The sequence below is a fragment of the Bombyx mori genome, chromosome 3, assembly GCF_030269925.1.
Source record: "Bombyx mori chromosome 3, ASM3026992v2".
In the NCBI taxonomy this organism is placed as follows: Eukaryota; Metazoa; Arthropoda; class Insecta; order Lepidoptera; family Bombycidae; genus Bombyx; species Bombyx mori.
The window spans coordinates 1,647,002-1,672,962 of record NC_085109.1 but is presented as its reverse complement, the minus strand read 5'-3'; the positions used below and the strand labels follow the sequence as shown (position 1 = coordinate 1,672,962).

The 25,961-nt window shown below is 35.1% G+C and overlaps 4 protein-coding genes across 8 annotated transcripts; 2 read left to right on the top strand and 2 right to left on the bottom strand.

Moving 5' to 3' along the window:
* Positions 1–586: 586 nt before the first annotated feature.
* On the top strand, positions 587–11,770 carry LOC101741707 (heat shock protein 60A). Of its 4 annotated transcripts, XM_062674872.1 has the most exons (3): positions 591–745; positions 5,689–5,835; positions 9,676–11,770. In XM_062674872.1, exon 3 carries the CDS (start codon positions 9,811–9,813, stop codon positions 11,527–11,529), a length of 1,719 nt encoding a protein of 572 aa, XP_062530856.1. In that variant the 5' UTR covers positions 591–745; positions 5,689–5,835; positions 9,676–9,810; the 3' UTR covers positions 11,530–11,770. The 4 variants fall into 4 exon arrangements, 2 of the variants coding, with proteins under 2 accessions (XP_062530856.1, XP_004923957.1); XR_009976077.1 differs by lacking the exons at positions 5,689–5,835; positions 9,676–11,770 and adding an exon at positions 1,965–2,577 and having other exon boundaries at positions 587–745; XR_209661.5 differs by lacking the exons at positions 591–745; positions 5,689–5,835; positions 9,676–11,770 and adding exons at positions 1,031–1,359; positions 1,965–2,577.
* Positions 3,302–7,875, bottom strand: LOC692855 (adenosine kinase). Its single transcript, NM_001046700.1, is given in 6 exon segments — positions 3,302–4,167; positions 5,190–5,360; positions 5,957–6,146; positions 7,100–7,243; positions 7,402–7,566; positions 7,730–7,875. Coding segments are annotated over 6 exon segments (1,050 nt in total). The 5' UTR covers positions 7,744–7,875; the 3' UTR covers positions 3,302–3,801.
* A 2,916-nt stretch (positions 11,771–14,686) lies between the features above and the next one.
* LOC692909 (tyrosine-protein phosphatase) lies at positions 14,687–20,062 on the bottom strand. Of its 2 annotated transcripts, XM_012688477.4 has the most exons (2): positions 19,772–20,062; positions 14,687–18,278 (listed from the first exon to the last, which is right to left on the bottom strand). In XM_012688477.4, exon 2 carries the CDS (start codon positions 18,272–18,274, stop codon positions 15,053–15,055), a length of 3,222 nt encoding a protein of 1,073 aa, XP_012543931.1. In that variant the 5' UTR covers positions 18,275–18,278; positions 19,772–20,062; the 3' UTR covers positions 14,687–15,052. The 2 variants fall into 2 exon arrangements, with proteins under 2 accessions (XP_012543931.1, NP_001040217.1); NM_001046752.1 differs by lacking the exon at positions 19,772–20,062 and having other exon boundaries at positions 14,850–18,348.
* A 602-nt stretch (positions 20,063–20,664) lies between these two features.
* On the top strand, positions 20,665–25,423 carry LOC101735547 (vesicle transport through interaction with t-SNAREs homolog 1A). Its single transcript, XM_012688530.4, has 6 exons — positions 20,665–21,016; positions 21,412–21,470; positions 21,662–21,770; positions 22,749–22,885; positions 23,166–23,231; positions 23,847–25,423. The coding sequence occupies exons 1-6, from the start codon at positions 20,923–20,925 to the stop codon at positions 23,994–23,996; spliced, it is 615 nt and encodes a 204-aa protein (XP_012543984.1). The 5' UTR covers positions 20,665–20,922; the 3' UTR covers positions 23,997–25,423.
* The last annotated feature ends 538 nt before the right edge of the window (positions 25,424–25,961 follow it).

The following is a 25,961-nucleotide window of genomic DNA, read 5'->3' as shown; positions in this document are numbered from 1 at the left end:
TAAAGAAATTATAAAAAACAGATGTAATCGGTTGTTTTTTTTTAAATTATGTATTGACATTTATGTTATTATTAGCTATCATATAATTTTGCAATGTTACCCTCGAATTAATTAAATCTTGGATAATGCATATTTATAATTTGTACTTAGTTATAATAATCTGAAAATTTTAATTGAGCGGAATACAATGAAGTTTATTGAAATCTGAAATTGCTATCAATTCGAATGAAATTGAACGAAACTGTATGATATGAGATGAAAAAGAAAGAAGATGAAAATTGCTCAATAAAATCGCGGGATTTTATTAAAATTTCAGACAAAACCCGAAGCACCATGACTGTTTAATTTTTGTTACACTTGTGTACATTTTCACGCATGATAAATGCTTAATAGGACATAATTATTACCTTTTAGTTACCTTGATATCAGATTTCGGGGACAAAATTTTAACGCCGTTGTGCAACTATCTAATAGAGTTCTATCTATTTACTAGTATTGAGGCAGCACGTACGGTCTGTGAACCCCTTACCATTTCCTAAGTATAATGAATTTAATTTAAAAAAAAATGGCAATTTAACAAAACTTGACTTTTTGGCGGGAACGCGAGAAGTGAAGTTGGGTGGCTTGTTTTATTTTGTCTGTTTATTATTTCTTCAGGTTTAAATTTCTAACAAAGGTGGCTTATTAACTATTTAGTATCTGTGAAAGTGCACTAATGTGGAAAAATGAAACAAAACCGCTGAAGGTAACATCGCAGGATCCTCCAGAAAGTCCACTGAAAAAGTCTCAGTAATTACCACAATTTTACTGAGATTATATTTCATCGCATATCATTTCATTTCATGCCACGTTTCATATTAATCAACTTCATTTCATTTCATAAAACCATTTTTCATTAAAAAAAAATGTATGTGAGAGTAGGCTGTATGGTATGATACCTGATGATACTTAAATGATAAAACTACTACTACTAGGTACCTACTATGTATAACCACGGTATATGCTAGGTATATACACAGTAAAACTTTCAGGTAGGTAGGTAGGTAGATACCGTACTTAATAACTCCATGGTAGGTACCAATACAACCAATAGGTAGCAATACCTGCTATTAGCCATAGATTTAAGTGTATAATCTATGGCCATAGATAATTCACTTAATATCTACCTACCCTGTTCTAATAAAATAATTTGTATTTATAAGTTGAGACTTTGAGTTTCGTTTCATGTTTAGCAGCCTGGATAATAAAGTTATTAACAATATTCGCATATTTTGGTAGCGTATTCTAAATATTTGCAACGAAATTTATTGTGTAATGCGTCTACAACCGTCAAGAGCTGAGGAAAATATTTAAAATGCGGTAAAAGCCCCAATAATTTTATATAATTTATCTTTTTTTTGCCACCATCGATAATTGACATACGTTATAGTAATAGTTCTGTTCTCTAGCGTGTTAGCTAGTTTAAAATATAATAAATTTAAACAATCGTGCAGAGGCGGGCTGGGGGAAGCGAGCGAGAAGCGCCCACTCACCCCCCGTAGGGGCTGTGAGACGACGTCCTTCGGGATATTCTCGGAGATGGAATCCCACAGTATAATCAAGACGGGTACCGGCGAAGGGGGACTTTCGTTGCGCACTGCGGTACCGTAGGTTTGATGTAAGCGGTGTGGAGGGATAGGATTTAGTCGGTAGTCGGTTTTGCGGGGCGAGTGCCTCACGCGCCTTTTTCAAGGCGCCGAAGCTCGACATAACCAGGTCCGTTACCCCCTCGACTGGGTATACGTTAATATTCCCCAGGGTTAAAAAAAAGAATTGTTCTAAGACGAACTCTGAGGAAAAAAAAACTCGAAAACTTGTATATAGGTTAAAAAAACCTATTTCAAAACAAAATTTATTGACACATTTTAAAAATAATAAGTACATACATTAAATTGTATACATTCACTATTATTATAATATTACAGGCTTCCAAAACCTAAAACAAACATATTGAAGACTGGCTGCTGTTTGGTGTGTAAAAATAAAATCTGCATTGACACAAAATCTGCACAGATTATGCGTAGATTTAATCTAGACAACGTGACATATGCTGGTTGTATAACAAGGAGTATTAGCAAGCTGATGGACAGTACCAAAAAGTTCACTGTTTATGAAACATATCGCTGCATGCCATTACTTGGAGATGAAAGAGCCACTGCACCTAATTGGGTGATACATATTGTACACTACACAATAGTGTTCATATGATATTTAAAACATATATCCTTGCAGTTTATGATATTTTAAAGAATAACATGAAAATATTACTCAATCATTGACAAAATTGTCACTATAATTATATATTAATTAGAAAAGGTGTTTATGTTGATGATCATAATGATAAAAGTTCTTTTTCTACTATTTTTTTCAAAACTGATTATCAAAACAAATGAATAAGAGAGTTACTTAAAATTCGAATAATTATATTTACCTTATTGTTAATTTGTGCCAAAAAATGGAACTGATGTAGTTATATAGCTTTCAAAGACATTATAATCTTAAAAGTAAAATAATATATAATAACATGAAAATAGTAAATTATTTTGTTTTCTTTTGTTTCAGAATATAATAAGCATTTCAGATCTAATTTAATACTTCTTGGTTTCTATTAATGATAAATTGAAGTTAATATTTTTCAGTCATGGGCGGTTGAAAACTCAAACAAATACAAATCCACACTTTTGCATATATTTTGAGAAAATGGCTTTTATCCAAAACTGCCACCTTTTTAATTGGGATTAGTTTGAGTGTTTGGTAATAAGTCACTAGTTTTTTTTTTTGTCTAAAATCACTAACTCTTGTAATTTACATTAAAAAAAATGGTTCATCACTACTTAGTGAACACTATACTGGACAAAATAAATAACTAATCTTTGTTAGATTACGGGAATTAAGAAACTAATTTAACTTTATGCTTTGTAGTTCAGTAAACAGTTCCAATATGTAGCACTGGTGTGATTATTCTGGATAAAAGAATGTCAAAGGAAACACCAGGAAAGTTGTAAAGTGCTAGTTGTAAATATGCTAGAATGCAAGGCTAGTGCCTTTGATTTTGAAGTTAATAAACAAAATAAAAGTCTGATTAACATTTGGGAACTGTTTAAATAAGACTCAAGAAATTATCAAGATGTGTGCGAAATAAGTGTAGACAAACAGGATATGCATTTGACTTTTAGTAGGTATTTAATTATGTCAAACACATAATATATATTATGGCCAGCCACCGAATCCGTTACTTGTATAATAGATAAAAAATATTGCATAGGTATTTGAAATTAATTATTTAACACAAAATTAGCATATCGTCTTCTCGCATTAAAACTGTATAATCACAAAAGTTACCATATTTTACAGGAGAGTGTTTTAAAGGTTTAACATATGATATTTTTAATATTAATCATCTTTGCAACATTTATTTTTTAGTTTTTACCAGTTGCATTATTTGTCTTTTAAAGTAAGATAAAATTATGTACTAATTTTGTCAACAGCAGTCAAAATATAAGTAAATTAAAAAAAACACTAAAACTAAACTACGCTCTTTTGACAGTATTTATGAGAAAAATACTGGTACCAAATGATTCCGCATATTAACTCAATTTCGAATATTTTTGGAAATTGTAAACTTTTAATGCGAAAAGATGATATTTCGATTGCTTACCTAGATTTTTTTCGCCACTAGTAAAATACCCTATTTAACAACCCTAATTAATGTTCAACAACTAATTGTATAATATTCGAGTTTTTACATGTTTGGTGCAAAGATCAGTCATTGTATTCGCTGGGTCCGCTGAATGTGCAGCCCGGGTGCTGGATGACATGCGTGGCACAGTAGACAGCGCACCGCACGCAGGCGGCTGGCTCGCGGTTCAGCACGAGCTGCGCCAAGTACCCACCAGTAAAGGCATCTCCGGCACCGTTTGTGTCAATGATACGTTCCCTCGGCAAAGCCTCGACCGGTATCAGGGTGACTCGTCCGCTCTGTACCAGCACGACGGGTTGGCAGCCCTGCGTGATGACCACGACGCGCTGACGGTTCGCGTTCAATTTGGGCATGCTGGCGATCCGTAAAGCGATCTCCTGCACATCGCTCGAATTTATGTTGAATGCCTTCGCGAAAGCGTCTGCCTCCTGGAATTTTTAGAGAAGGGATTATTCATTCCACTTCAGAAATTGTAGTCACTCTATAAATATGATCTCTCAAGGAAAACATCTTTTTTTAATGCATTCATTACGGTACAGTGTTGTTTAGTTTATTTTTTAACAGAATAGCCTTTTAAAAATATGAATCTCATTCCAAATGATCTCTGTTAACTTTAATACGATACTTTAAATATTTTGAACAGTCGTCAATTGAAATACGCACTTTCTCCGATATATTTACACGGAGACTTCAGAAATGGGAGAATCGACCTTAAATAATTATTAGTGAATGTAGCACCACCACCAATAGCCCACAGATATCATAACAAGAAGGTCCAAAGTATTTGCACAGTAGAAGGTATAAAACCTTTTTTGTATTGTGCAATAGTTATCCCACTCTTCAAATCGGAACATGGCTGTTCCGAGGCAGGAAATATACATCAAAAGTTTGGTAAATTGTGATTTAGTTTTACTTCGCTTGTTAAAGCAATAAAGAGTTGTTTACATATTATATTATAATTTTAATTGTTGGATCCTCTTTGTTTCAATCCAATTTACTTGTTGAATATTTATTCCTTTATGATGTGCAAATAAAAGAAACTGTTTTTCGTTTTATTTTTATACTAGCTGTAACCGTAAGTGTAGCGGTAACAAAGATTCTCTTCATTAACACCCCGCAACTGGTGTAGGGAGTCCAACACTCATATAAATATTAGCCTATCCATTAAGTACGTGTATTTTCTACATGGATACTAAGTTTCAAGTCAATCCGATGCATGGTTCAGTAGTTATAACGGAACATCCGTAAAAATCACTGTAGATTTATATATTAGTATAGAAGTATAGATTGTAATAATTCTATATGTACATAGCAACATACTATAGTCTGTTTAAGGATTTTGTAATTTAAACAATACATAATGTTATAGGTGAAAAATCACATGCTGTAAAATGAACATTTTATTTATTTACGTCTATATGCATATACGACTAAAATTTAAAAAACATACCGATTCATTCCCGAAGAGCACGTCGACATATGGGAGAAGTTTCTCGAGCGGTTCCTTATAGAACTGTGAGACAAAGGGCGCACTCAAGTTCATAACAAACGTATGTCCATTATCGTGCGCATGCTGGGCCAATAACAATATCGACTCTGGAGAAACTGCCACAAAGAAACCCTGGAATATGAAATATAATTTATAAAAATAGTACTTAACTTGTATGTTTGATGTTGGATTTGCAGATGTTTTAGAATCCAAAACATTATCATGTGATTAAACCAAACAAAAAGCAGAAAGGTCGAAATTTTTAGCTTTCAACATCATCATCATCAGCCCACAGTCGTCTACTGCTGGACACAGGCCACTCCCAATCCACTCCATCAAGCCCCGTTTTCAGCTCTCCTCATCCACATCATAAACTTTAGCTTTTGCTGACATTGAATTATGAAATTTTTCCATAATTGTATAACATTTCTTGATATTTAAATTTCTTTTTTACTTCTAGCTGCCCTGTTGCTAAGGTGTATAGCAAGCCCACATGGATAGGTATCAATATCCTGTGTATGTTTGAGTAAAGCAGTTATATATACCAATTTGAAGGGTACAACAACCTTTACATAATACAATGGACATAATATGACGATGGATTAAGGTGAGTTAAATGTGAGTGCTGTCATATTCACAATTAACATAAAGTGGGTCGTGAGCTGATTCATTACAATAACAATAAGAATAAATAACTGAAAAACTAAAAAATCACAACAATAACTCACAGAAGCATAAAAGAACTTCGCTGCTTCAATGCTTTTCTTGCATTCTTCTTTCTGTAAATGATCTGGTGTGAAGTGTTGTGCAGCACCGAGATTGGCGCACAGTGAGCGGTGTGTACCAGTTACTAGCACTGCACATGTACCAGTTGCTACCTCATTTGATACTTGATATTGAACGTGGACTCCATCTGCACTGGAATAATAAAAGCAGTGGGTCATTTAAAGTTAGGAACATAATTTGTCTGTTTTTTTAAATATGTTAATACATACATACACCACAAAAACAACTACGCTTTTGTTTCTAAAAACAAAATGTGTTGTCTAATGTAAATGTTTATGAATATGTGCATAAAAAAAGAAGAAATCCTCATTTTCAAATACCATTTATGGTAAACACCCCAATCATTTTATAATAACCTTATTGTTATATAATTCATATCTTAAAAGAATTCTTTCAAAAACATTATTTAAGATACAGAGTCAATGGGTGCAAATGTTATCAGTATTATAGTATATTTGAATTCTGTGTCACAATTATCTCGACAGCGTGTTTCTTGATATTGCATCATGCTTCACAATGTGTGGCAAATTTCATATCTCCTCTTTACACAGAGAATTATTGTTATCTTATGTCAATCACATTACTGATTATTTTGAAATATATGTACTTCAAGCAAAATACAATACAATAAATATAGTTATAGAAACTAAAATTCAAAACTCTGCAGACCTTAGGTGGCATATTTTCAGTAAGCTTTCTCCTATTAATATGATGGTTATTTAAAAATTGGTTTTAATTTTGGGGGAGCCAACATTTAATTGAAAATTTCTTGGAAAAACATTTAACTGAAGAAATATCTCTTCAATTTTTTAGATTAGGCTATAGTATAATAGATTTCTATAGCAAAAACAGTTATCAGATGCTATTTAAAAGATGGCTACTAAGTCTGAATGATGTTGCAAGTCAAAATTTTTGTAAATTATAAATGTCTTAGTTATATACATAATTTTAAAGTATAAATTATAATTATTATAAATATGTTATAAGCTTATTGTGAGTGAATAGATTTAATACTAAATCTAATAAATAATATAATATAAAAATAATATGCACCACAATATGAGAATAACAGCTAAATTACTTACATTGCTCTCTCCTTTAATAATTTAGCATATTCATCATTTCCCACACAGCCAAAGTAAGTACAAATATTTGGTTTCTTTAGAATCCATTGTGCTACTCTTAATGAATTCTGAACGCTTCCACCAGCAATATACTCTGCATTATACCTAAATATATAAGGCAAAGGTTATGAAATTTAAATCTCCATTTATTTAAATTCTTAGAAGTATGGTATTTAACAATTTACTATAGCAGTAAGGTACATTAACTACCTCTTATAATAACTTTTAATTAATTTAGTTTTTGTATTTTTATTCACAATTACTTGTCAACGAGTTCCGAGTAGAGTGGCATGTGTTTTTCTTCAGCCATAATGGCATCGTCGGGGTGCAGGTCATACTTCTTCAGCAAGTCCTCGTCAACACTGGCGGATATGTCCAACAAAGGATTCCCTATGCCCACTAATAATCCTTCTTGGTCACATATGGAACTGTACAGAAATTAAATTTAATCAATGTTGAAATAAAATTATCAAGATCGAAAATGCAAAAGCGAAGAGCTACGGATCTAAAAAGTGTAATTTTATTTAAGCACATGTTTGAAAAATTGATTTCGTATTTATTCAACTAAAAATAAATTTATGGGGTACTTACTCAGAAACGTCCATTATGTAATACAAGTTGTGGTCGTAAATCGTACCAAAACTAAAATGTTTTCACGAGTTTACCGCACTCGAATGTCAAGATAAAACCACGTAATATTGCTATCAACACGTGTTTTTAATTCGATAATGCAAAACTAGCAGTCTTGACAAAAGTAATAAACATTATAGATTATACACGCATAAACATAGGTTATATAATAGTGAGATTAATTACAAACGTCAAAACCAATTTGAGATTGCAATGTACCTACGGAAATTAAAACAGGGAGTCGGTTGATGCATTGGAATTTGTTCGTAGTAGAGCTAAATGTTAAAAATTATTAATTTTCGCACTAAATTTTCTGCATAACGCTGAACACTGAGGACTCTAATAATCACACTCCTCTATAAGGGACTTTAATAACAAAATTATCGAAAAAATATATGGTTCCAGGGAAGCGTTAATAGTTATTGCGCAATTACTGCTGGGAAGACATTGTGATGTTGTCCGGATGGGTACCACCAGCCTGCTTAATTCTGTAACAAATTTAATGCATTCTGGTTTGAAGACTGGTACACACAGGTCGATTTAGCTTGCAATCTCGTCTCAAGGTGGATCGAAGAATTCACGTAGATTTTAGAGCTCCTTCGGTAGTAGGTAAATAATAATAAAACTGTGCTGTAAAAATCATCCACCCATCTAAAAAATTAAAGCTTATTTCAAATAAGTCTTGCATTTATACAATTCTAAACAACAACATTTCATCTGACATTCGGAGATCTTCAGTTAAAAAGAAACTAAACTCTTTGCCTTTGTCGTTCTGAAAAAATATATGATACGAAAGATTTTATTTTATTTGTTCCAAAATCTAAATTCAAGTGTAAAAATTGGTTAAAGTTTCACAAATAATTTACTAGCCGGTATTTGTAAGTACCGCTGATTACAATGAAGTATGTAGTCTAAATGACAGTTATGTAACAAAAAACATTTTCGAAATACATTAAAATTTTGAATCTTCACGCCAAATTAAGTATGATGGCTTTGCGCTTTTCTTTTATCGATGCTACCATATTCTCTGGTATTAAATGCCTCTAAAATAGTAGAATTTAAAATGGAACAGTCAGATTTTAATATTGAAAAGTAATGTAAGTAAGCGCAAAGTAAAAGTAAATGTTGAACGGTTAAATTCGAGGGGATTGGGTTCTGAAAGTGAGGGGCTATTTAAAAACACTCTGCTTCATGGTTAATATATATTTTAAGCACTTTGTACACTTATAAAACTTTAAGATGTTGCACTGTCCGTGTCTAGATCAGAAGTTCTAGTCATAATTGAAGAGAAGACAATCATTTGTTTTAAATATTTAAATAAACATTCCAATATTCGCAAAACTATTATTTCACATGTGACAAGTGTTGCCTGCCATTACACTTATATTCAAACTCCAACAGTAATGAATAATTTTTAAACAGAATAGTATAAAATATTTTTATTTTTTATACTCGTAATAAATATTTTAAAGTGTAATTTGTAACTCAAGCCTAAAATACATAAATCAGGCCTATTTAATTAGATAGCCTTACGCATGAACACATAACTACCACAATTCAACAAAATCAATCACATTAGTGAATTGTTCCATCACATCTCGTTTCGTTAAGTGAACTCGGTCCTCAAAATTATTCCACTGTTCAATTCGCATCAAGTGTTGCTATCAACTGTTGTGATAGCGGTACGAAGCAAAATTTGTCTCTACTTTTTCGCGAAAAACAAAATCAAATGATTTATTTGCCAGAATTTTATTAATTTGATTGAAATTGCGATTTCTACACATAACTAAGTTCAGATTTCGGGCAGAAAATGAATATAAAGGTCACAACATCATTTGATAAAAAAAAGTTCTTAAATATATTAATGTACAAACGAATGGGAGTTACTGAAATTCATTTCTTGGCAGCACCACTAGTATTTCATAACCTACAACCGGAGGAAGATCACGTTTTACGAACCCGGCTAGAATCTTCGAGAAATAAGGTTTGCAGCAGTTTGGACCTTAATTGAAATACTGCTAATATCAAAACAATTTTTAAAAATGTTGCGTCTACCTCGTGTTGTTCGTCAAACTGTTTCTCTCCATAAATCATATCAACTTTCAAGATTTTATGCCAAAGATGTGAGGTTTGGCGCTGATGTAAGAGCTCTCATGCTGCAGGGCGTTGACATCCTAGCTGATGCCGTAGCCGTTACAATGGGTCCAAAAGGTAGAAACGTTATTCTGGAACAATCTTGGGGGTCCCCGAAGATCACAAAAGACGGCGTAACAGTCGCCAAAGGTGTTGAACTCAAGGATAAGTTCCAGAACATCGGTGCTAAGTTAGTACAAAACGTAGCTAATAATACTAACGAGGAGGCGGGAGACGGAACTACCACTGCTACAGTACTGGCACGAGCAATCGCGAAGGAGGGCTTCGAAAAAATATCAAAGGGTGCTAACCCGATTGAGATAAGAAGAGGCGTGATGCTCGCCGTAGATGCCGTTAAAGAGAAACTTAAAGGAATGTCGAAACCCGTTACAACACCCGAAGAAATCGCACAAGTAGCTACCATATCTGCTAACGGGGACACGGCAATCGGCAAGCTCATTGCTGATGCAATGAAGAAGGTAGGTAGGGATGGAGTAATCACAGTGAAAGATGGAAAAACCCTCACCGACGAGCTTGAAATCATTGAGGGTATGAAATTTGATAGAGGTTACATTTCACCATACTTCATTAATTCTTCTAAAGGTGCCAAAGTCGAATTCCAGGATGCCCTGGTACTCTTCTCCGAGAAAAAAATTAGCAATGTTCAAACGATCATTCCAGCATTAGAAATGGCTAATCAACAGAGGAAGCCTCTGATCATAGTAGCTGAAGATGTAGACGGAGAGGCACTGTCCACTTTGGTTGTTAATAGATTGAAAATCGGTTTGCAAGTAGCTGCAGTGAAAGCCCCAGGCTTCGGAGATAACCGCAAGTCCACCCTCAGTGATATGGCTATTGCTACTGGTGGAGTTGTATTTGGTGACGATGCGAATCTCATCAAAATTGAAGATGTCCAACCATCAGACTTAGGTCAAGTAGGTGAAGTGATAATTACTAAAGATGACACTCTGCTATTGAAGGGCAAGGGTAAGAAATCAGACATTGACAGGCGTGCTGAACAGATTAGAGACCAAATTCAGGAGACAAACTCTGAATATGAAAAAGAAAAATTGCAAGAACGTCTGGCTAGACTAGCATCAGGTGTGGCAGTCTTACATGTTGGTGGTTCAAGTGAAGTCGAGGTTAATGAGAAAAAAGACAGAGTTAATGATGCCCTTAATGCTACTAGAGCTGCAGTTGAGGAAGGTATTGTACCTGGAGGTGGTTCTGCACTCTTGAGATGTATTCCAGTATTAGAACAACTCAAAACAGTCAACAGTGATCAGGCCACTGGTGTAGAGATTGTAATGAAAGCTCTGAGGATGCCATGCATGACAATAGCAAAAAATGCAGGCATTGATGGTTCTGTTGTTGTTGCCAAAGTGGAAGACCTTGGAGATGAATTTGGGTATGATGCCCTCAACAATGAATATGTAAACATGATTGAAAAGGGCATCATTGACCCCACAAAGGTGGTGCGGACAGCCCTGACCGATGCCAGTGGTGTTGCATCACTGCTTACTACTGCCGAAGCTGTGATCTGTGAAATTCCACAAGAAAAAGAGCCTAACCCCATGGGTGGTATGGGAGGTATGGGTGGAATGGGTGGTATGGGAGGCATGATGTGATCTTCATAAAGTGGACATCTTGAATGCATTTATGAATACAAACTGTTACAAATGTACATGGGTATTTACTATTCTTTAGTGGTCTGAATTGAATTGCAAATGCAGTGAATGAAAGTATTTTGTTTAGTGTATGTTTGAGCATAGAAGGCAGTCTGTCTTGTTAGAATTATTTAGTTATTATAGTTTGCCTGCAGTTAGAGCGAACAGTGTTATTTTTAAAATAAATATAATGTTTTTATAAGAGTCTTTTACTTAATACCATTCCTATGTTTTAAAAACAGATTTATAATGCTGTATAATTGTTACTAGACTCATCACAACGTGTGTACTGCATGTTAAAGACATGCTTAAGTCTGTTGTATTGTGCAAACCACCACACCAACAAGGAATTGCTTATTTTTATTGTTTAGATTCGATAACGAGCTCACGGCCCACCTGGTGTTGAGTGGTTACCGGAGCCCATAGACACCTATGACATAAGTTCTAAGTCACAGTTTAACAGTACAACGGCTGCTCTACCCTTCAAACTGAAACGCATTACTGCTTCACGGTAGAAATAGGTAGGGTGGTGGTACCTATCAGTTTGGACTCAAGACGTCTTACCATCAGTAATTACGCAAATTATAATTTCGCGAATTTGATTTTTACTGCACCTTCACCATGAAAGTCAATCGTGAACAATTGTTAAGTACGTATTTCATTGGTAAAATTGCTACCTGCCTGCGGGATTCGAACATCGGTGCATCGCTTCATACGATTGCACTGGGCGTCTTATCGTTTAGGCCACGACGACGTCAAAATCAATTGCACACGAGCTTTTTGCTTCACAAGCTCACGCTGCACGCAGACCTGCTTCGCATCAGGATTAAGGAATATAAATGCAAGAACGGACCTACAGTATTTATTATATATAACAATATATATTTATATAAATTATACATAGGTACCTTACGTATAACAAAACTCATCCTAAAAGGTTAGGTTTCTTGTAATTTAGAAACCTTCAATCTAAAAGCTTAACTCAGATAAAGATCGTAAGTAAGTATCATAATATTAACGGTATGAGAATAAAAATTTCATTTAAAATCTCATAGTATTAAGAAGCAGTAAAATTCTAGAGAACTAAATTCTTTTAACCCACGTGCATCAACTAAGATAAGAATTTGGTGTCTTATCTTTAGCTCTGAGTTCATTGCTCGGTTGTCAAGTACGAACAGCATAATGATTAAAGTACTTTACGCAAATTACCATATCGAGATAGTGGGCTATGGTGAAACTTTTCAACGGTAGGTATATACCTATTGCTTGTTGCAATTGGGTATTCTGGGTAGGACAAGGTGCCTGTAATTCCATTTTATTTAAACTAGTAGGTAATTAAAGCAGCAGAATTTACGTACTGTTAAGTAGGACATGATAAATTGGATTAAATTTTAATGACATAAACAGAAATTCTGATAGCATCCCTTGCGATTTATAAGAGAACTACTTCATCTCGTGTGTTGAACAAAAGTGTAATAAAAACAAGCATTCGAAGCCCTACATTTTTATTGTTCATGTCTTTAGCGTTTTTTTTTAAATAAAATGCAATAGCAGTGTATTAATGAAAATACTTCGAAAAATAGTGTTATTAGAAATTAATTCCGGATCGTTTTGCTGATCGATCTTTGATATGACTTGAATCGCATCGCCTACCAAAACCAAAGACATACCAAAACTTCACAGGATGATCTAATAATATGACAATCTGAATATTGATAAGTTTCATCGAAATTGGTCCATCAGTGTCGAAGTTTATAGAGAATATACATTTTTATTTATTTATTGCATAGATGGGTGGACGAGCACACAGCCCACCTGGTGTTAAGTAGTTACCGAAGCCCATACACATCTACAACGTAAATGCCCCCACCCACCTTTTTATTTTATTTTTATTGCTTAGATGGATGGACGAGCTCACAGCCCACCTGGTGTTAAGTGGTTACTGGAGCCCATAGACATCTACAACGTAAATGCGTCACCCACCTCGAGATATAAGTTCTAAGATCTCAGTAGGTATAGTTACAACGGCTACCCCACCCTTCGAACCGAAACGCATTACTGCTTCACGGCGGAAATAGGCGGGGCGGTGGTACCTACCGTGCGGACTCCCAAGAGGTCCTACCACCAGTGATTACGCAAATAATTATAATTTTGCGGGTTTGATTTTTATTACACGATGTTATTCCTTCACCGTGGAAGTCAATCGTGAACATTTGTTGAGTACGTATTTCATTAGAAAAATTGGTACCCGCCTGCGGGATTCGAACACCGGTGCATCGCTACATACGAATGCACCGGACGTCTTATCCTTTAGGCCACAAGGTCTCAGTATAGTACAACGGCTGTCCCATCCTTCGAACCGAAACGCATTACTGCTTCACAGCAGAAATAGGCAGGGTGGTAGTACCTACCCGTGCAAACTCACAAGAGGTCCTATGACCAGTAATAAATATTTGGTCCACCTATCCCAGTAACCTCGTTGGGTTATGCCAGGTTATTACACGACGACATTGACGATATATTTGCAGATGTCAAGCAGGCGTGCTGGTGGGCAGGTTGAAACAGCGGTTCTGCAATTAAATAGATCTTCCCAATTACATCATTATATGACTTTTTTCGCACTGAGCATAATAATTAACTCCTAATTTATAAAAAAAATAAACTTTAAAAAGAACTTTGTAGCAGTCTTAATTAGATTTCACAACCGTCAAAATAGTCTGGAATTTGTTTACCAATTTTTATCTGTCTAGGCACACGAGTATACGACCCCTATGGTAGTGAGTATTCGATCATGGATAGCCAACCCGTTGCTAGTGTTAAAACACACTGGAAGGGAGTTCATTTTAGGCCAGATATGCTCCGATGGCAGATAGTAGAAACGAAATAAAGATATCATCTGAAACATTTCCTCAGAACACTCCTCTCGGAACATACTGCAATTTTTCGTTGTTGTTGTAGTCCTAGGACCTAGGGTATCCCGCTGGTACATAGGGCCCTCACAAGTTGTCTCCACTTCACCCTGTCTTGGGCTTGCTCTTTAACATCACATACTGCCATTTATTGTATACATAAATACTATTACAGAATATTGATTATTTTACCAAAAATAAAAGAAAAGTGCCTAAATATTTATTTATTTATTTTAGAGGAATGTCATATAATGTGCGGTACCAAAATACCCGCAAGCCCTCTGTTTCGCGATTAAAAAACTTGTTAACATCGATAACATACCGCTTATGTAAATCATTAAATTGCCGAAAATATCTTCCTACAATTCGTCGCCAGCTCACGAACTATCTGACGGCGGATCGATTCAAGTCACTTTTAGGATAATCGTTTTTTCTGGACCCACAGATCCGTCTCTAGGCAGTTTTACTTTGGCCCTGGTACCAAGATTATATTCTCTGCAAATATGTATATAAACCTATGTATCTACATAACGTAAGTATATGTGATAATAAACATTTTAGCAAAAATAACAACTTTATAAAAATATCTGATCTTCGTCAGAGTCGCCAATGCCGTAGACGAAGTGCCTTCTCGTAACGTCAGCGTCTGATCTTGAAGCTGCCCCAGCTTCGGGGGCGACATTCTTACACGGAGTCACGGGGTATCTCACGGGACCGACCCACTTTCGACTCAGCCCGAAATTTCGCGGTAAAGCAACATTTTTAACGGAGTTATTATCATCGTCACTAGGGCCGCTCGGTGCTGTTTGCAAGCAAACCAGAGATGACTTTTTGATCTTATTATTTTCATCTAAATAGCGATCAAAATTGATTTCTTTCGGTATACTCAAGCTCAAAGGTCTTCTTCTTGGTCTGCTGTCCGAAACACAGCTGCGCCACGTATCGAACTTATTTTTCTTTTGTGGTGTGTCTTCTTGGGACGAACAAGTTCCTAAGTCATTTTCTTCATACACTTTATTCTCGGAGGAACTTTTATATAAGCTTCTTTCATTGGGTGAATTTTGTCTGGTTGGCTTTTCTTTAATTCTATTTATTACTTTTTCTTTTGTGAATTTTATTAGCGCGTAAATAGTTTTCAGTGCTTCTTCATTAAGCAATTCATCATCAGTTATTTCTGTGTCTAAGGCACTGCCGATACTGCCACTTATTTTACAAATATCTGTATCACTAGTATCAGCTTCAGTCGTACTTATGTGGCTATATTTCTGAGAGTTTTGTAGGACTATAAGTTCGACAGTTTGCGGGGCGGATTGCAACAGTTCAAGAGCTTTGTCGTATTTTATATTCAACAGTGTCTTACCATTCACAGATATGATTTGGTCCCCGGGTAATAATTTTTTGCAAGCATCTGCTGGACTTCCTGATGTGATCGACTTAATATACACGTTACCATCAGACCCTTCTGCTACCTGCAGCCCTAAAGCATTCATTTGGTCTCTTTGCAAAACAGCGGTAACAAACAGTCTTTCGCCTTGTACACACTCCATATTATCTAGCCTTTCAAACAGTGATGTATTAAGACAAGAATCGTTCGAAGCTATATAGCAATGGTTTTCTGGGTATATTTTGGGAGACTCCAATACATATGCTGTAGGTATATTCGATAAACTGGTATTGTAATGTCTTTCTGGTAACAATCTCATACTGTTTATAGTACACTGTTTTCTGTCTAGACTAAAATCATCAGAGTCACTTTGGGTAGTTACAATTTCATCAGACCTATGATGGTTAGTGTAGTTGTTGGGCGGTGATGTTTGTCCGTACTTATTAAACGGTTTCATTCCATTAAAAACTCTTGTTCCCATTTTGACACCGTGTCTTTTTGGTAAGCTACAGCTTTCTGAAGAAGAAAGGCATTCATTTGAAGAGTTTTCACGGTGAAGGTCCATGGTGGATGTGTTTAGCAAATTTTCTTCACTGTGCAGTGGAGAAAGCACTTGCCTTAATAGTTCTTCTGTATTAGGCTTCTCATTTTCTTTGTTTTTGTCACCAAAAATATCCATTTTAAATCTTCGTCGCATAGGCCGTTTTGACCTTATAGGATTTCTTACTGCTAGATTATAGCTGTCTTGATAGTTGCTACATTCCACTTTCTTAGGACTTCCCTCTTGGTTTATTGCACAATTAAGTTCATCAGCCAAATAGTTTATAAAGTCTTCCTTAGCATAAAGCTTCAAATACAATCTGTGGTGCAATGAAGCTAACCAAAATGAAAAATAACTCTTGTTATCTGTCATTTTAAGCTTGTACTTTATCCCAATTTTGGATAGACCAGAATATGAGTTCGGAATTATATAAAGGCTCTTTTTGTTGTAATAAAATGTGCGTATATGATGCCAAGGCAGGCATTGGAGCACAATGCGGTTAGTTGAACATGATTCGATAGACATCTGATTGTATCGAGAATAGATGGTAATTCCTCGTGGACCAATGGATAGCCACACATCCCTACAGAAGCCATCGCGAGTAGACCACACTGCAGAGTAGAAATGAGCTCCATAATCGCGAAACGTTTGAGCTAGCGTAATGAAGTTGATAATAGCTTTATTCCTATCTAATCCATGTCGAGATTCATGAGCTCTTTTCATGCGCAATTTAATATCAGCCATATTATTTGTAATAACTGTTTCAGGTAAATAATGTTCTAGTAAAAAATAATCTGCACTTCCATGTTCTCTGTAGGAAAACTCACCAAATTCAACGTGCAAGGCATAACCAGCTAACAGTATAAGATTCTGTATAGTTGAAGTTAATTGACCTTCAACAGTAGCTCTTCTCAGTTGTAAATACACTCTGTACTGCCACTCCCCATCTTGAATATTATTTGATATGTTCTTTGGGAGGAAGAATTTTATCCTCAAGAACACAGTCATAGAGTCATCTTCTACTAATATTTTGTTCTTCTTACAATTTGCTTTGTGCCAGCCATCTGGAGCTAGCTTTTTTAATTTATAGTCATCTGGTAAGAAAACAAAATCTCCACCAATCAAAGCAGCTATACCTAACATGAAATTGTGTTCATATTTCTCACTGTGTATTAAAGCTTCAAAGAGTTGGCCGGCGGTTATGATGTTTGAGTCACAAGTCACTTCAAATTGTTGGCCATTAAGCAACACCACATTTATAATTTTTCGATCAGAATTAGCCGAAAGCGTCAGATCTAACTTCCTGGGAGATTGTGAAGCTCTCACAATAAACTCTGGACCGGTGCATCCTTCTTTGCCTTTGGCATCACTGTCAGCTTTATAAAGTCGAGAAGCTGCCCTTTGAACAGGTTTCCCTCGTCTGAAATTCATAGTTTTACATGTATTTTTATGAACAAAGTCATTTTTCAGAATAGCGTTCATTGATAGAGTGTTATTTTGTAATCTGGGCTCTGCTGTTTCTATTTGAGTACTACTTGCTATATCTAAAGTAGAGTGTGCAGTACTAAGTCCCCCTCGTCTTGACATATTAAATAGATTAAGAACAGGTTGTCTGTGATGTCTGGGCAGCCTGTAGCTCGGAAAAGGGTCTTTTTCATCTGGAGACTTCAATAGGCTTACAAAACTTCTTGGACGGTTGCTGACTTTTAGATCAGTATTACTACTGAAGTCTTTTGAATGTCTTTTCATATGCTTCAATTTTGATAAATCAATTGGAGATGAGTCAAAATTCATCTTGTCAATAATTGGACTCAAGCCACCTGAAGCTGAGCAGGAACTTCGCCCAGAATCTTCTTCACAATTATGTAACATGTTTCTGGAATGAAAAAGAAACAAGTTTATAATAAGAAGAGATTGATTTATGAACTGGGTCAATCAAAAATTGTCTTTTTATTCTTTTATTTACTCTTTTACTTATTCTATTATTTATTCAAACTATTTGTCTTTTTAGAACCATAGTTTCACAGTTGGGAGAATGATTGGGGACAAATTATCAAGGTTGCTTTCAATTTAGAGATGCAAAATTTTATTTCTATAGTCACCATTTTTGACTTCACATTTTTATATGATTCTATTTATATATTAGTGAACTTTACAAATTTCCTGCAAGAATGCTCACAGCCACCTCACAGTAATGTATTTATAATGCTCATATGGAGGGGCTATTATATATATACTATTATATTATAATATACGATATTTATCTTTGTAATTAAAGGTTCAATTTATTTGATATTAGCATCAACAATTCAATATTTTTAATTGAACTTTATAGCATTCAAATACCTGAAGAAGTTATGTTGTTATGATACTATTTGCTAATTTTTAACTTTAAATGGCTCTTCTGTAATAAAGTTGCATAATGTCACTTTAACCAAATAGTCTTTCGTCCCTCAATATCATATATTCAAGTCTTAAAGCAGAGTAATTGGACAAACGTCCATCTGCTGATTAAGCTTTATAATCTTACTAGACGTATTCGCCTGCTTAGCTGGGCATTTAAAATTAACATTATTATTTATTGTCATTATTATTAGGGAGTCCAACACCATAAATATTAGCCTATCCATTAATCAAGTCAATCGGATGCATGATTCAGTAATTATAACGGAACATCCGTAAAAACCACTGTAGATTTATATATTAGTATATATTATATTAATATAACCCTATATGTTTCTTGAAACCTATCGATATATCTTTTTTTCCATAAACCTTACCACACCTAGCCCCTTTTAATTGCATCATTGATTGGAAACAGATTTAATACATCAAAATATATCCTATTGTCCTGTACAACACTGGACTAATCCTCAGAAACCTCAAAAGTTAACTAAGTATAAATCCAGTCATATTGACATCCATTTTCACAGTTAGCTTTCCAGTAATCATTATATAGCTGGTATTTAGCTTATTGGTTGCCCTTGAAAAAATAGATAGTTACATGAAAACTACGCAACGAAATTAACTCGACTTTCGCGTCAAACATCTTTCGGGATTTTCGATAACATATAGGTATCAGCAGGTACATTCATTCGATCACTATTAGGAAATTTAAGATCATCATAAACCTCATAGTCTACAAACGATTCTCAATATATAAAACGGTTCGCCTTAAAAACAAAGAGAAAGCAAATTTTATAAGGGAAATTATGTACGAGAAAATATAGCGACTGCATCCTAGATTGCACATACTTCTCCTAATGGTCACCTCGATCTTTAAAATGGATTTTTGATCTGCATTCGTAATGAATTATAGTAGTCAACGAGCATACTGGGAAAAATATAGTAAGCAGGTAGGTACGTTACCTTTAAAAATCCCTTGTTTACAAAAAATTGTGAGTCAATATTTGAACTTGTTAATTCAAGTCAACATCACATTTCTAACAACTGTTATTGCTATGCCAATAGCAATTTGAGCACCTAAGTCCAATTTTATGTTTCGTAAATGCAAATTACATTGGTTCGTAGTTTCATATCGCTATTTTTAAACAGCTTCCTTCAAAGCAAAATTCAATCTTTCAACATCAATTGTTGTTTTATCAAATTCAATGATTAGACAAAGGAGATAACGCCCATCTACAGCAAAAAATTTATTACGAAAGGTCGAAGGCTATTTAATTTTTATGAAAAGCTTTATTGGGAAGTAATAATTTTGATTGGTTGTGATGATTTAAAAAGGATTCTCAATTATTATTACAAATTCAGTCCATTAAACTCTGAATAAATTCGAAGTATTTTACTGAGAGGCTATTCCATCCATCCATTCCATAAATCATTCCTTAACTAACTAACACCTATGGTGTTATTTGTCTCATTTCTTCAGATTTAAATGTGTAATAACGGTGGTTTATTAGCTGTTTAATACTTGTGAAAGTGCACAAATGTGGGAAAATGGAACAAAGCCGCTGGACGAAGCTTCTCGGGATCTTCCAAAAAGTTCACTGAAAATGTCTCAGTAGATTTCCACCATTTAATTGAGATTATATTTCATCCCATATCATCTCATCTCATTTCTTTTAATCTCGATTGAGTAATATCTCAAAACAATCAACTTCATTTCATTTCGCTCCCTACTATTATTTTTCATGAAAGAGATTACTAAACATCATACAAAAAATAAGGCTGTATAGTGTGATACCTTCGCCTTTCCACTTGGAAAAATGAAACTACTACTTGATTGACACTTGACAATTCACGTTTGCTTAGTATCAGGTGGCAAATTATGCTTAATGTTTTCCTTTTGTCCTGTATCGTTGTTTTTAATCTGTTATAATTTCACCTTTGTTAATTAACGAGGCTGTATTCATACATTTATTTATTTATTATCAGAAATTACTATATCAATTTACAGAACCATCATATCTATCAAGGCTCATAAAAATCGATACCTAAACTATTATTGATTTTTACTTGTTAATGTAATGTAATGCTGTTTAGGTACCAGGTAAATTAAGACGATGGCCACATTAGTGCAATCTTATGAGCAGCAATATTCGGTGCTTACTGCCGACATCACCGCAAAAATAGGACGATTAAAAAATGGCACTGCAGGTAGGGAAGAAAACTAGCTGCAATAAGTTCTCAATTCGCAGTTTATCATCATGATTTAAAAATCTTTAAATTCGATATCATGATAATAGAAAAATGAAACAAAATATGAGCAAGATAATGCAATAATAGATATAGAGGTTACAGATAAGTGTTCCTTTGATTTAACCATGAAACCACACCTATGATTCTCTTCATTCTTGATTTATTTCCTCAAAGTTAATTAGTGTAGTAAATTTAGTTCTCAAAGTCACAATATTTACATTTGAAAATCCCATCTAAAGCTTGTAGTCCTAATTAAGATGAGTTGATCGCATGTTGCAGGCTTGTCAATTGTCATTAGGTTGAAAGAGTGTGCGCATAGACAATGTTTTAATTTAAACTATTTTGATACACAGAAAACCGAGAACAATTATCAAGAGAAATACAGTCAAACTTTGAAGAGGCAAATGATTTGGTAAGTTCAATATAGAGAATGTTAAGTGTACAGTTCTTGATTGCAAAATATGGTTTACTCAAGCTCACATTCCAATGGGAGTTGAATGGTATGCAAAAGACAATGTTAAGTGAACTCCACCAGTACTTAGACTTCCATAATTCCCCTACAAATCACAATTAACAATTTCTTCATGGCAGAAATATTTGTAGTTGGAACAGTTGGAGTTGGAAGCACGAGGTCCCCGTGTAGCTGCTTACCGTGCTGAACTGCAGCGAGTCAAACAACAGTTCAAAACTACACTCGGAACCAATGGACATTGTAAGTTGTGTAATGATTATTTAAATTTCTTGTTGAACAACTCAAAACAATTGATTATGTAATTTGATTATAAATTTATTTGTCTATACTATAGATGTTTATTTATAAAAACTTGACTGTATCAATTGGAGACTGAATAATTTTAAAGGCATAATTTAATTTAAGTTAAAATTTGTTTCTGTTTTACTTAGTGAATATCTGTGACCTTGCTCGTTCACGAAGCCAGCTATAGAAAGCAGAGTATTATATACACTTGACATTGGCGAAATCTAAAAGGAAACTCCATAAACCTAAGAGATAGATAGATAGATAGAGGCTGTTTTAGATATTGATTCGGTATCATCAGTGCTCACTAATAACACATTTTTTAAATTGCACCGATCATGGAAACTAGACAACATAGGAATAAAACACATAATAATATTGTTTTTTCACTATGAAAAAGCATTCAGTGTAAGATGATCTTTATCTAGTATAAAACATTAGGCATGTATGTACAATCAGGCATACCTGCAGTATTGAATAATTATAAAAAACTGGAGTTATCAATAAATACGTTGTCTCGTTTTGGAATCAATGAAGAATAATTTGCCACGTCACGATTATGATAACCCTTTTCAGTATTTATAATAACCCTTTCCGTTTATAGGATATTTCGATTATCGAATTTTTATAGGATTCCGTTTAGTCCGCGCGGGTAACTACCACCACTGTGCCTATTTCTGCCGTGAAGCAATAATGAATTGCGGTTTGAATGGTGGGGCAGCCGCTATACTTGAGACCTTAGAACTTATATCTCAAGGTGGGTGGGGGCATGATGACGGCATTTGCGTTGTAAATGTCTATGGGCTCCAGTAACTACTTAAAGTCGTGGGCTGTGAGCTCGTCCACCCATCTAAGCAATAAAAAAAAATGGATAAGGATTATTATTACCTTTATTAAACTAATACAACCATTATATTATTATGTGCTGTACAGTAGTGGGTGAGGTGTCGGAGAGCGAGGACTGGGGTGCGGGCGATGAGCGCCGACAGTTGCTCGACAACTCAGAGCGCCTTGAACGCGGAGGCCGAGTTTTGTCTGAAGGATATAGAGTCCTACTCGAGACTGAACAGGTACATTTTGTACAATCATCATTCTCCTGCCCTTCTCCCAGTCAACCGGGATCGGCGCAATATGTTTTCTCCTTTCATACTCCTCTATCATATACCATTTCTTCTTAGGTCTACATCTACCTCTTTCTCTAAAGCCTTCTACAATCATAGTTAATACTCTCCTAACAACCTCATTGTACAATAATTAACATTTTTTCAAAAGCAGAGTATGTACAGTTCATACAATGTTTTCACATATTCACATACAATCGTGAATTGTTCGCATAAAAATTTTTTGCAGGTGGGAGCAGCTGTGCTGCAGGATCTCAGCGTACAGCGGGAGACCATACAGCGGTCGCGCGCTCGGGTGAGCTTAGAAATATCGTTATCTGATAATACTATGAAGTGGTGTGGTGATCCAAATGAACTATTTACTGTACATTAATTATGAAATAAAGAAATTTAATAGAGAGAATACTTAAAATGTAGTAATAAAGCTAATGAGTTTATTAGTCTGGTTCTTTTTAAAATGATAACAATGGTATTTTTTACTGGTCTTTCTTGAAGCAGTAATGAGTATCGGTTTGAAGGGTGGGGCAGCCGTTGTAACTATACTGAGAGATCTTAGAAGAGAGAGAGAGAGAGAGTATTCTTTATTGTACACCAAAAAAACAAATAAACAGTGCAATACATTAAATACAAAAAGTACAATTGGCGGTCTTATCGCTAAGAGCGATCTCTTCCAGACAACCATCAGGTGGACAAGAATCATTTGGAAACGAATTACGCGCGGTGTACCAATCCAGTGAAAAAAAAAATATATATATATATAATACATACATAATGTAGAACTTATATCTCAAGATGAGTGGCGACATTTACGTTGTAGATGTCTCCAGTAACCATTTAAACCCAGGCGGGCCCAATCTGGACCCATCTCAAGCTCTAAAAATGTGTGAATGCTTTATATTGGATATTGTAGCTGCGCGAGACCGACGAGGAGCTGGATCGGTCGTGGCGGGTGGCGGCGGGCATGTCGGCGCGCGCGCTGCGGCACCGCGCGCTGCTGCTGGCGGCGCTGGGCGCGCTGGCGCTGCTCACGGGGCTGGCGCTCTACCTGGCGCTGTCCTGATGCTGGCCGGCGTGCGGCGCCCGCAAGCGCTGCGCCGCCCTGCCGCTCGAGCGAATACTCAACGTACCTGTTCTCAAACTAGGATTGACCTTCGAGAAGATGTTACATAATATGAAACCGTAAAACTGTCCTAAGCATATTTTCTTTGGGCGTGACGTTAGTATGTAATGCTTAAAAATCGACTTCGATCACAAATGACACGAACGATATATCTACACGTAATCAAATTAGTTCTTCATAGTGAAGTACATAGTTCTGTCTCGCGTCACATACTGACCAGTGTGCTTAGTGAGAGTTTTTTAACGTTCTCGATAGCGTAAAAGTTAGCCAAATTTGTATAGAGTTGGAATGTTTGCCTACGTTTGCCGCTAGGGGCGCTGATCCAACTCCATACAAATTTGAATTACTTTTACGCTATCGAGAACGTTAAAAAACTCGCACTAAGCACACATATTTACAGGCCGGATAAAAAAAAATAGTTTTAAGGTAATCGCTTATGGCAGCCCTGTAGCTAATAAATTATTATAATCTGCTAAATCACCTTCCAAGGGAGTAAAATTAACTTGCATTATATAACTTGCAAACAAATAAAATGTATTCACTGTTGCTATTCTGTAAGTCTATAATTGATTTTTTATTTATTTATATAGACGTAATTTAAAGGTTAATAATGTATCTACGAATATATTGAAAATATAATTTAAAAAAAAAAACTCTTGTAAATATTAACTTCTTAAATACCTATGTTAACATAGTTTTTAAAATAATTACAATTGTTGGACAAAATGTTACACAAAAAATAAACGGTCACGTGTATTACTAATTTAAATAGAACATAGTTAATCTCAATAAATTATAAGTTTTTCAATTTGAAAACTTGCTAAATTTATCTGAATAATCACTAAAATGATCTCTTAAAATAGTGCTGCCGATTATAAATTTTGCTAGTGACGAAATGTCTAAATCTGTTATTTTTTTTATTTAGTACGTAGACTCCGTGTATGATATTTACGGCACAATCGGTAAGGTAAACTGGTGATACCACAATAAAAAAAAAAACTTTGACCAAATTCTATCTATTATCTATCTATCTATATTCTATCTATATCTATTCTATGTTAGAAAAAAATATAACAATTTGGTATCTTTAAAGCTGATGATACAAACATAAAGTCCACACCTACCTTTATATATATATATAGTTGATACGCATAGTTTTCCTTTGTTTGTAGTACTTTAGTACCAAATATCGTCTTGTTTTACTTCGATAATGTAAAATATTACAGAATAAGATTTGCTCGTTTTGTTTGTAAACTGTCTCCTACTTTAACAATATTTGCGATATTTATAATGTCACTGAGTGTTATTATTATATCATAGTTAAGTGTTAATAGAAGTAATTAGCTGAATAAATGTGATATATAATGTTTTAGTGTTTGTCTGTCTGTATAACTGTCGCGCGTCGCGTGACGTAATAGCAACCGACCAATGAGACGGCGGCCGCAACATTGCGGGCTCATTAAACTGACCAATCCTCGAAATATCAGCTCATTTTAGGTTCGTAATTTATTTTTTACGGCTTCAAGAATGATCTCTTCCACACCACAAATGTCCTTCACTGGCTCTTGGTTCTAATTCTTATGATGATCGAGTTCACTGTATTTTTTATAATTTTTTCCCTACCTATGCCGCTAACCTCGAGGGATTAACCCAGCTTCGCTGAGCGAGTAGTTGAGTTAACGTTGCTAACACTGGCCCTAGCAAGAGCACCGCAGAATCTACCACCGGATCGGAAACGCGACCCAGAGAAGATCCGGCGAGGAACTCAGTGGGCTGTGTCTGTGGGTTAATTTACTCGTGGAGCTTCGACGATAACGATAACCGGTGCTTGAGGTACCTAAGCTAGATAATACACATAAATCAGCTAAAGATAAGCAACTCAAGCACTCAACAAAATGTTTAAGG